General features: G+C 43.8%; 1 protein-coding gene across 1 annotated transcript in view; it reads right to left on the bottom strand.

Annotated features, from left to right (window-relative positions):
• Window positions 1-11,987, bottom strand: part of LOC109389580 (cyclic nucleotide-binding domain-containing protein 2-like) — a 91,476-nt gene that overhangs the window by 18,729 nt on the left and 60,760 nt on the right. Inside the window, exons 9-10 of the mRNA XM_019655208.1 lie at window positions 8,937-9,114; window positions 6,536-6,656 (exon numbers count right to left, since the gene is read on the bottom strand). Coding sequence (XP_019510753.1) covers window positions 6,536-6,656; window positions 8,937-9,114 — 299 coding nt within the window. The remainder of the gene's footprint in view (window positions 1-6,535; window positions 6,657-8,936; window positions 9,115-11,987) is intronic.

Here is an 11,987-nt window from a genome sequence, read left to right on the forward strand (position 1 = left end):
TGTTCACCATCTTAGCTGTAGAGGGCACAGCATCACTGGCCCTCATGTGGGATCTGAACCAGGGCCCTGCTGCTCAGAGCTGGCGTCCCAAGCCAGCTCTTAACCAACGCACCACTCAGCCGGCCTGTAACTTTCATGTATATTAACTCATGTAACCCTCACAATCACCCCATGAGGTGAGTCCTATTGCTATCCTTATTTTACAGATGCTGCTGCTGAGGTTAAGAAACTTGTCTAACATCACACAGCATGGAAGGAATAAAGTTGGGATTTGAACCCAGGTGGTCTGTCTTCAGAGTCCATACTTTTAACCACTACACTATGTGAGGAAATGGAGGTACAAAGAGGTTAAGAAACTTGCCCAAGGACAGAAAGAAAGTGGTGAAGCCAGGATTTGAGGCCAATGTTCTGTTCAGGGCCTCACTAATGGCAATGCTGCCAGCTGGCACGCCTGTCCATCTCCAACCCACCCCCCAACACTCCAGCTGGGGTCAGGCCCCTTCTCTACCTAAACCCTTCAAATAGCTTCCCAAAGCAACCAGGATAAAATAAAACTCATTGCAGCCACCAAGGCCTGGGCAGTCTCACCCTTGCCTGGCTTTCCAGCACAGTCTCATGTTGCCTCTGCCTTGTTTACTCTGTTCCAGCCATGCTGCCCTCCCTTCCAGTCCCCTCAACATGACAATCTCCTTCCCACCTCAGGCTTTGAACTTATAGTTCCTCTACCTAGAATACTCTTCCCTCAGGGCATCCCTAGCTTGTTCATCATTCAGGTCTCAGCTTAAACATCACCTTCTCAGAGCAGCCTTGCCTGTCCATCCCATTTAAGAAGCCCACCCCCACAACCCAGCTTTCTATTCTATTGCTAACAGCAATTTGCAACCATCTATGTGTGTGTTAATTTATCTGTTTCTTGTCTATCCCCAAACTAGACTGTAAACCCCATGAGGGCAGGAATAATGTCCGTTTATTTGCCCACCCTGGTACCTTGTGCCATGCTTGGAGCATGGTAGATGCTCAAGAAATATCTGCTGAATGAATGCTCAAATGGAATCACAGAACATTAGAGCTGACAGCTCATCCAAGTGAATCTCCTCATCTTCTGATGAGGACACAAATTCAGAGAGATAAAGTGATTTGCACAAGGCCACACAATTAGCTAATTAGAAGCAAAATGAAAATAAGATTCCCCCCCACCCCAGTATGTCATCTCACTTCTTCCCTGTCCATGGCTCTGCCTTGCTCAGTATTGATCATCTCTGAGGGTTCAACCTGCCTTTTTTCTTAGGAGGCTGGTTCCCCTAATGCCTACTGGCTCAAAACCTGGGTGTCTCTACTCTGGGACCCAACCTCTGTTTTTTCGAGAGCCAACCCAGCTCCATCTCCTGCTACCAAGACAAAGAAAATGTGATCTTTGGTAGGTGAATATGGTAACAGCTGTTACCATTCATTCTCCTACAAATGATTCTCCTAAAAATGAAGCCAGGCCCTTGAAAGCAGGGAAAGTGGGTCTTACCAAAGGCACATCATGAGACATCCACAACCATTTAAAAACTGTCATGTTAACAAATATTTGTGTGGGGCCTTCTATGTACTGGGCCCTGTGTGGTGAATGAGGCAGTTGGGTCCTTGCTCTGAGCCCCACCCAAAGCCTGGCAGGTTTTCCTACAGAATCAAGTCCAAAGTCCCTATTCTGGGTCGGCCAAGTGGCGCATTGGTTAAGAGTTGGCTTGGGACGCCAGCTCTGAGAAGCAGGGCCCCGGTTCAGATCCCACATGAGGGCCAGTGATGTTGCGCCCTCTACAGCTAAGATGGTGAACAACAGCTTGACCTGGAGCTGGGCTGCCGTGAGTCACCGGCGACAGCATAGGCTGCAGTGAAGCTGCAGTGGGCTGCCATGAGCTACCGTTGAGTGGCTGGCAGCCAATGTGAGCGGCCGGTAGCTTATGCTGAGCCACCATGAGCAGCCATCCAGAGGCCGGCGACCGATCTGCCCTCACCTGGGAAGAGTGCAATGATAATACCAACATAGGCCAGTGAAGCAACGTCCTCCACAACTAGACTGAAGAACAAAAGAACAACAACTTGTCTGTTTCCCTCCCCCAATTCCCCAATAAAATCTTTAAAAAAACAAAGTTCCTATTCCAACATTTGCAGGCCCTCTACTGTATGAGTCCTGTGGTTCTTGTTCCATCTTACACAGCCTCCTGCTCCTCTCACCATCTACAAAACTGGGCAATGCCTAGTTTTGCCTGCCCTCTGGTGCCTCCATTCTGCCCAGGGTGCTAAGCCCCTCCACCTTGCAATGTGCCAGGCTGCATTCATGGGCCCAGGCACCTGGCCTCTGGTGACCTGTATTCAGTCCTGGGCACCTCACGCGGAAACACTGATGTGCTGCAGTGAAGTGGGCAGTGAGAAGGCTGGAAACTACATCACATGAGAACTGACTGAAAGAATGGAGGATGTTTTGCCTGAATAAGAAAATAAGTAACAGGGCATTGGCACTGTGCCCGGCTCCATAAATGCTCAATGAAAAACAAAACAGCATTCTTTAAATACCTAGGGGCCACCACACGGCATGGAAGCTGATTCTTCCATGTTGTTCTTGGGGAGTGGGTAGGGCGGGGAGAGGAACTAGTTAAAAGTTTCAGAAGGCAAAGTTTTACTGAAGAAAAGGAAATGCTTCCCAAGAGCTCAAAAATATTCCACTGGCATTGACTGACCAAGGGCCATGCTAGGGCCTGGGGCTCCCAGACAATACTGGGCTGACCTTCCTGCCCTCAAAGACACACAGTCCAGCAGGGCAGGAACATTAAGAGCCCAACACAACACAGGGTGGGGGGCGTAAGAGGCCCCTGGAGACACTGGAATGTGCCTGAGAAACAGTGGAAAGGGCATGTCAAAGGAGCAGCTTCCCTGACTACGATGACCAGAAGACAGCCCTCCCCAGGTAGACGGAGGCCCACGGCTGCTCTCCAGAAAGCCCTCATGCCCTCTCCATGCTGCTTACCCTGCCACCCAGCTCCAGCACCAATACTCAGCTCCTACAACAATCAACTCACTGCCACACTTGTTTCATCCATACGTCCCAGCCACTATTGGATAATTATTTTTTAATAGGCTATATTTTTTAGACTTGCAGAAAAATTGAGAAGATACTACAGAGTTCCCATATAGCCTGCACTCAATTTCCCATTATTAACATCTTACATTAGCATACCTTATAATTAATGAATGAGTATTGATACCTTATTAACTGAAGCCAATGAGTTAGAGTTCCTGTTTTTACCTAATGTCCTTTTTCTGATCCACAATCCTATCCAGGATACACATTACATTACATTGTCATGGCCCTTTAGGCTCCTCTGGGCTGTGGCAGTTTTTCAGGCTCACCTTGTTTATGGTGACCTTGACAGGTTTGCAGGTATTTTGCAGGATGCCCCACTGTTAGAATGTCTGATTTTTTTCTCATGATTAGACTGGGGTTATGGGTTATCGGGAAGAGGACCACAGAGATAAAGTGCCATTTTCATCACATATCCTATTTTGATCGTATCATGTCAAGGGGACATACTATCAACATGATTTATTACTGCTGATATTGGCATTGATCACCTGACTGTGGTAGTGTTTCTCAGGTTGCCTCACTGTAATTTATTTTTTCCACCAACACTTCCTTATTTCCTGGCACTACAAACTACTCCAGGCTCATCTTGTCTATTTCTTGCCTTAGTCCTAGAATCAACCATTTCCCAAGGAGGCCTTGTTGCTTTTATTAGAAACCAAGATCTGGGTTCTTGCTGTGCTCAATGCTATAGGAGTGTCAAATACATCTATATAAACATGTATCTTTTATGACAGAGCAAAACATATATGTTTATACATATATATATTTATAATTATTTCTATATGTAACCATCTGTATCAATATTAAGCTAAATATGAGTGCTTATTGATCCATTACCACAAAGATCATTCTAGCCTCCTGCCCTTGCTTACCTGTAAATTTCCACTCCAATGGTGAGAAACTTGGCTCCTACCATCTGCCATTCATTTGCTTAATTGATTTCAGTATACAGGTATAACAGTATCAGAATTGTTAATCCATGCATCCATAGGAAACAACTTTATCAACTAGAGTACAATGCTTGTGTGCAGTTCCTTTTGCTTTTACTCTTACAGACACGTCATCTCCAAATAATTAGGTCAGCATATTTTTCTCCCACCCCCTTCACTGAAGTTGTTTCACACATCTGTAGTATCCTTAGATTCTCCTGCCATATTGGGTCTTCGGAAAAGTCATAATGCATGTTTGCAACAGATGGCGCTTGTTTATTTCTGAAAGTATTAGAGTCATTCACATCTATGTTATTGCTATGTCATTTGACAGCTGACAGTTCTAGCTTCATTCTAAAAAAAAAAATTGAGCAATTTGGTTGAGTTTTGGAGATTTTACAATATGTTGAAGATGGAAGACCAAACTGTGCATTTTCACCATATTTTACAGTTTTACTTCCATAAAGGAAAGAATGCGTGTCAAGCTTGTGAAAAGTTGCATAAAGTTTATAGTAACAATGGCCTACAAGAACATCAGTGCCAACAATGGTTCACAAAATTCCATGCTGGTGATTTTGATCTCAACGACGCTCCTCTGTCAGGGAGGCCCACTAAGGTTGATGATGATAAAACAAAGGCATTGATCAAGTCAAACCCATGTTACACAACATGAGAGACTGCAGAAACATTGAACATCCATCATTCAAGCGTTCATGACCACCTGAAGAAGCTGGGATACATAAGCAAGCTCTATATTTGGGTTCCGCATGAACTCAAAAGAAGTTCATTTGATGGCGTGTATAAACATCTGCAATATGCTCATTAAACGTGAGGAAAACAATCCTTTTTTGAAGCGACTGATAACTGGTGATGAGAAATGGATTGTTTACAACAATGTGGTGTGCAAACGGTCTTGGTCCCAACGTGATGATTTACCTCAAATATCATTGAAAGCAGACATTCATCAGAGGAAGGTTATGCTGTCAGTGTGGTGGGATTTTAAAGGTGTCATGCTTTTCGAGCTCCCACCAAGGAAACAAGCAATCAATTCGAATGTGTACTGTTGGCAATTGGACAGTTTGAATGAATTCATCATCCAGAAATGTCCAGAGCTCATTAATTGTTAAGGAGTTGTGTTCCATCATGACAATGCAAGACCACACACAAGTTTGATCACCTGTAAAAAATTACTGGAGCTTGGATGGGATGTGTTGCCACACCCACCATACTCGCCTGACCTTGCACCGTCAGACTTCCACTTGTTTCGCTCTCTTCAAAACTCCTTTGCATGGTATAAAGTTCAATTCAGATGAGGCTGTAAATCAGCGCCTTGTTCAGTTTTTTGCTAATAAAGACAGGTCCTTCTATAAACGAGGAAATACGAAGCTCACTAAAAGATGGCAAAAGGTTATCGAACAAAATGGGCAATATATCATTGATTGATCTTTGTTCTTTATATAAATAAATGACCTTTGAAAAACATAAGACAAAATACATCATGACTTTTCCGAAGACCCAATAGTATGCATTCCTTCCTGGGACCCCCCTGACTTCCAGATGATTTTTTTTTTCATTTTTACAAATTACATACATTAAGGTTCACGCTTGTGCTGTAACGTTCTATGAGTTTTGACAAATGCTTCAAGTTTTTAAACCACCGTTACATTATCATACACAATAATTTTACTGTCCTAAAAAATGCTGTGTGTTTTACCTATTCATCCCTTCCCCTGAACTCCAAACCTCTGGCGACCACTGATCATTTTGCTATCTCTACAGTTTTGCCTCTTCCAGAATGTCATAGAATTGGAACCATACAATCCATGAACACAGAATATTTCTCCATTTATTTAAATCTTTGAATTCTTTCATTATAATTAATAGTTTCTGAATATGGATCCTGAACATATTTTGTTAGCTTTATACTTAAGTATTTTATTTGTTGGTGCTATTGTAAATGGTATTGTGTTTTTAAGTTCAAATTCCAATTGTTCATTGCCTTATCCCTGTGACCTTGCTATAATCAGGAGGTTTTTTTGTTTTTGTTTTTATTTATTGGAATTATTTACACAATCACGTCATCTGTAAACAAAGGCAGCTTTATTTTTCCTTTCCAATCTGCATACATTTTATTTCCTCTTCTTATTTCAGTGCACTAGCTAGGACTTCTAGTACAATGTTGAATAGGAGAGGTGAGAGGAAATCCTTGCCTTGTTCCTGAATTATTTTAAAGCAAGTCTCAGATGGCATATCATTTTATCTGTAAATAGTTTGACATGTATGTCCTAAATATAAAGACTCTTAAAAAAGATAACCACAATATAATTTTAAATTATCATATCTAAAAAAATAAATCAATAATATTCCTTACTATCACCACATAAAGTTCAGTGCTTTTAAACATTTGTTCTCATTACTTAATTCTCCCCACTCATCATGTTACACACTATATTGCAAACGAGGCTCCCTACACACTTACAATGGCTTCTCCTTCCTCCACAGTGTGGATCTTGATATAGGTACCCACTGCAGCCTCCTCGGGGAGATCACCATACTTGGTATTGATCATGGGACACTCGATCAAACGAGGACACCTAGATCTGAAATGTGACAGCTTGTTAAAAAAGAACTCATTTGTAACACAGCCAGTTCGTGAGGCCATGGATAATCAGCCCCAACTCTACCGCATTTGGAGATCTCCCCCGCCCTTCTCCCAGAAGGCAGGGAAACAAAATCGAGCACTCGGAGAGACTGACTGTGTCAGGAACTGGAGAAGTTTAAAGGGGGCAGACTTGGAACAGGAGAAGATAGGACCTCTTTAAACACCTGAAGGCTTTTATATGGAAGAAGCGGGTGACAATCTCACACAGCTGAGCAAGGGGCGCTGGGTGAGAATTCCAGGCTGGCTAATTTATGCTCATCATGAGGAAAGAATTTCTAAGTCAGAGCTGTCCGAAAATGGAGCAGACTGACAGAGAGCAAGCTCTGTGCCCCTGGGGACACAATAGAAGCTGGGGCTCTTCTTTTTTTAGAAATGTTATTGGGGAACAGTATGTTTTTTCAGGACCTATCAGCTCCAAGTCAAGTAGTTGTTTCTGTCTAGTTATGGAGGGCACAGCTCCTTGGCCCATATGGGAATTGAACTGACCACCTTAGTGTTATGAGCCTGTGCTCTAACCGCCTGAGCAAACCGGCTGCCCCTGGGGCTCTTTTTGACAAGAAGGCAGATTAGAAATGGCTTTGTTTTTTGTTTATTTACAAAGATAGGTTTACTTGGGTGGCCTGGAGACTGTACTTTGTTCATGTTGGGGCTGATTTTACACAGGCAATGCTGTTGTGCTTCCTTTGGTCTCAGACTAGCGAGAAGGAAGAGACAGCCTATGCCATTTGGATTGGAAGCAGGGGGGAGATTGTTTATCAGCTGAGACTATAGCTGAGCTCACCCAACACATAAATAAGGCAGGCTTCTATTCTCGCCCCCACTCCCCATCTCCACCCAGGACATGTACGTCAGTGGCACATGCCCAACAGGTCCTTTATTTTTCACTTCTGGATCTAACCGGTCCCTTTTCCCTATTGACTTATAGCAGAGAAACTGGGTCTGTTTCATCTCTAACTACAGAAGAATGGGGATTGGGATTTCAAGCCCTGGATCCCTTGGAAAGAATATCCACCTGAGGAAAAAACAACTCAGAAGTTATGCAGAAGCTTTTTTTTTTTTTTTTTTAGCTGAGCCATCCTGCTACCTATTGGCAGCTTAGCGGTTGCTCAGCTCGGGCTGGCCTCGAACCACTGTTGCTCAGAGCTCAAACTCTTGAGCGAGCTCTTAACCAACTGAGCCATTCGGCTGGCCCTCAACTCAGAAGTTATGGAATGCTCATTATGGAGGTGAGCAGGCCAGAAATGTTCGTAGGCAAAGGACTAGGGAAGTGGCGCTATGGCAATATGGAGATTGTGTCACTGATGCCATTATTAGTATCACTGTGATCTTTTTATTTCAGACTTAATGGGGGATGAGGCTGTTATATTGCTCTGGGCCCAGCCTTGGGTTGCCTGCAGGCCGGTGCCCACGGAGTGTCCTTTCCTGCTATTCAGCCTCTCTGGGCTGAAGCAAAAATGCAGCTCTCGTTGTGCACCACCTTGTTCCCAGATAACAAGACTGAGCACTGACAAGCTGCTTGGGCTTGAATCCTGGCTGCCACTTCCTACCTGTGTGACCTCAAACAAGTAATAGTCTCTCTCTGTACCTTGGTTTTCTCACCCGGAAAATGGGAGTGATAATCATAGTACTTACGCTTACCTCATAGGGTGTTTGTGAGAATTAAATTAGATAATTCAGTACCAGGCACAGTATTCCATAAGTGTTAGCTGTGGTTATTATTGCATTTAATTGTTGGTTTGCGACAACCTCGAGACTTAGATACTATTATCTACAGACAAGGAAATGAAGGCCTACAGAGGTCAAATCCCTCGCTTAGGGACACAGAGCTAAAACAAGTGGCCAAGCCAGGGTTTGAAAGCCCAGGCTTTTATGTGCTGCCTCCCTTAGATGGGTAGAGTTTTCTGAGGAGGCTCAGAGTCAAAAAGGCCCGGTGACACACAGGGTATCAGAGCTGGAAGATCTGTCCTGCCCTTCTTTCTCAAATGGGTTCCCTGAGAAAGGAAGTAGTCCTGTAAGTGAGAGGTAGACAATCTACCCCCTGGATATCAAACTTAACACCTCTCTAGGCTGCCTTCCCCACATGCCCCAACTTTTGGGGATGGAGCTGTGCCTGCTACCTCTGCCCCCTTCCCGGCATCCTTGACTTTCTACCCTTTACATTATGTCACTCTTTTCAACCAGAATATGGGCCCTTCTATCTGCCAAGAGCTCAGCTTACTTGATCTTTGAGCTCAGGGTCCTTGGGAGACTGTTTTCTGAGGTATTAATCTTCCTGTTGAAGCTGGTCCCCTGTTGCTCCCAGGCTTTCTGGAGACGCAGAAGTTTCAGAGAGCTAAAGTCCTGGACAGGATATGACTTTATCCGGAATTTCTTAAATCTCTCCACAGTAGGAGGTTCTGTTAGAGAAAGCACAGGAAAACACATTAATGGGTCTTTGCATATGTGAGGGTTGTGGTGGTGGCATTTGGAGTTGTTCATAGTTATCTGCCTAGCTAGTCTGGTGCACGGGGGAAATTAAGGAAAACACTGTGACTTCTGTCCACATATTGTCCCTCTGTGTCAGCCCCTGAGCTGGAGCCATGACATCCATTACATCCAGACAAGTGTCATTGGCCTCATTTAAGAGATAAAGTGAGCAGCAGAGAGTTTAAGTCACCCAGGCAAGGGCTGAAGGTTGGATTTGAACTCAGGTCTACCTGATTCCAAGGCTCATGTCTTTTAGCAGATCACATTTATCTGGGCTTTCAAACTGCATCTGGGGGTAGGCCAGCAATTAAAGATAAGTGGATGGGGCTGGCCGAGTGGCGCGTTCTTTAAGAGCTGGCTTGGGACGCCAGAGGACCCCGGTTTGGATCCCACATATGAGGACCAGTGACACTGCCCTCTAAAGCTAAGATGCGTAACAACAGCTCAACCTGGAGCTGGGCTGACGTGAGTCGCCGGTGACGGCGTAGGCTGCAGCCACTGCTGCAGTGGGTTGCCATGGGCTACTGTGTGTAGCCAGCAGCCAGCATGAGCGGCCAGCAGCAACAGTGAGCGGCCGTCCAGAAGCCGGCGATTGTTCTGCCTCGTCTGGGAAGAGCGCAATGATGGTGCCAACTTGGGCCAGTGAAGCAACGTCCTCCACAACTAGACTGAAGAACAAAAGAACAGTAACTTGTCTGTTCCCCTTTCCCCCAATTCCCCAATAAAAATCTTTAAAAAAAAAAAAGAAAGAAATAGAGATCTAGACCTCTGGTTCCAGCCAAATGAACTAACACAGATTAGATTTACTCTCCCACCTGAAGCTACTAAAATATCATGCTAAAAGTATGGAAAAATTGTTTTCAAGACATTGGCCCACAGGCCACAAAGAACAATGATCCCTGAAACATAGAAAATAAAGGGGTGCGCCCTATTTATTGCCCTAGCTTATGCCTGGAGATTTTCTGGGATGCAGTGCAGGGAAGGGAAAACCAGTAATCTCTTTGAATTGATAAGATAGAATTGAGACTCCCAGAGAGAACAAAGCAGTTGAGTTCACAGAGCAGGGTACCAGGAAGGAGGGAGCTACGAGAGAACTTTGAAGATATTCCAGGGCTTCCCCTTCAGTCTCAGCTGAGTACTGAGCTGACATGTACGATGTCAGGAAACCACCAATGGTAGACAGCCTCTAAGATGGTCCCCAACGATCCCCATACCTCCTGGTATTCACACATTGTGCAATATCCTCCCATTAAGTGTGGGTTGGACTTGATTCTAACACATAGACTACAGAAGAAGTGATGGGATGTCACTTAGGATTAGGTTTAAAAGATTGTAGCTTCAACCTTGGGCACACTCTGTTGCTCTCTCTCACTCCTGCAGGGGGAAGCAAGCTGCCATGTCATAAAACAACCCTGCAGAGACCTCCGTGAGGCGAGGGACTAAGGCTTGCAAATAGCCATGTGAGTGGGCTCGGAAGTGGCTCCCTCCCAACTGAGGCTTCGGATGAGACCACAACCCTGGCAGAGAGCTGCAACCTCATGAGAGAACTTAAGCCAAAGACATCCAGCTAAGCCATGCTCAAATTTCTGACCCACAGAAACTGAGAGATAATAAGTGTTCGTTCTTTTAATTCAGTAAGTTGCGGGATAATTTGTTACATGGTAATAGGTACTAATAAAGTACCCGAAACTGGGGAAAGAACCATCCAAAATAATTAGAGGTATAAATCATCAGAGCTCACAGAGGACCAGAAATAGTTCCTAATCTCAATAGCTAGAACAGAAAACCTCAGGAGTCATGGGGTACTGTAAAATACTCAGAGTGGTTTTGCCTCATGAATGGGGCAAAATTTTCTCTAGATTGAACACTGCTCTGATCCCACCTAACAATAAAAGCTAGTCTCCAAAAGATCAAAATATTTCCAAGTAACTTAAATGCATCCCAGAACAAAGCTCAGGAATACTTACAGGAACAAAAAAGAAATATGTAGCATCCAAAATGCCGTTTCTAACATTCTATGAAAAATTACCAGGCATGCAAAGAAGTAGGAAAGTATGACCCATATAACGAGAAAAAACAATGACTTGAAATTGACCCAGAAATGACACAGAAGACAGAATTAATATAGGACATTAAAACAGTAATTATAATTATATTCCAAATAGGAAATTTTATGTATATTACGCAGAGACATGGAAGTTATAAAAAAGAGACACAATCAAACTTTTAGATATGAAAACTATAAGGTCTGAAATGAAAAATACACTGGATAGAATTAACAGCACAGATTAGACAATGCAGGAGATTAGTGAATTTGATGACATAGCAATAAAAACTATCCAAAATGACAGAGAAGACTAAAAAAAAAACCAATTAACAAGCATCAGTGAAACGACTTCAAGCAGTCCAATATACATGTAATCAGAGTCCCCAAAGTGTAGTAAAGGGAAAGACAGAAAAAAGAAACCCAAAGATCTGAGAAACTAAATTAACCTCACACACAGAAAGAAACATGACAAAAATTATCCCAAGGCACAACCATAATCAAATTGCTTAAAACTACTGATAAAAAGAAAAAACTTAAACCAGGCAGAATAAAATGTACATTACGTAAAAAGGATATACAAAATTATGCAAAGAGGTTATACAAAGATAAGAATGTTGGCAGAGGGCCGGCCGAGTGGCGCATTGGTTAGGAGTTGGCTTTGGACACCAGCTCTGAGCAGCAGGGCCCCGGTTCGGATCCCACATGAGGGCCAGTGACACTGCCCTCTACAGCTAAGATGGTGAACAACAGCTCGAC

The sequence above is a fragment of the Hipposideros armiger genome, unplaced genomic scaffold, assembly GCF_001890085.2.
Source record: "Hipposideros armiger isolate ML-2016 unplaced genomic scaffold, ASM189008v1 scaffold_238, whole genome shotgun sequence".
In the NCBI taxonomy this organism is placed as follows: domain Eukaryota; kingdom Metazoa; phylum Chordata; class Mammalia; order Chiroptera; family Hipposideridae; genus Hipposideros; species Hipposideros armiger.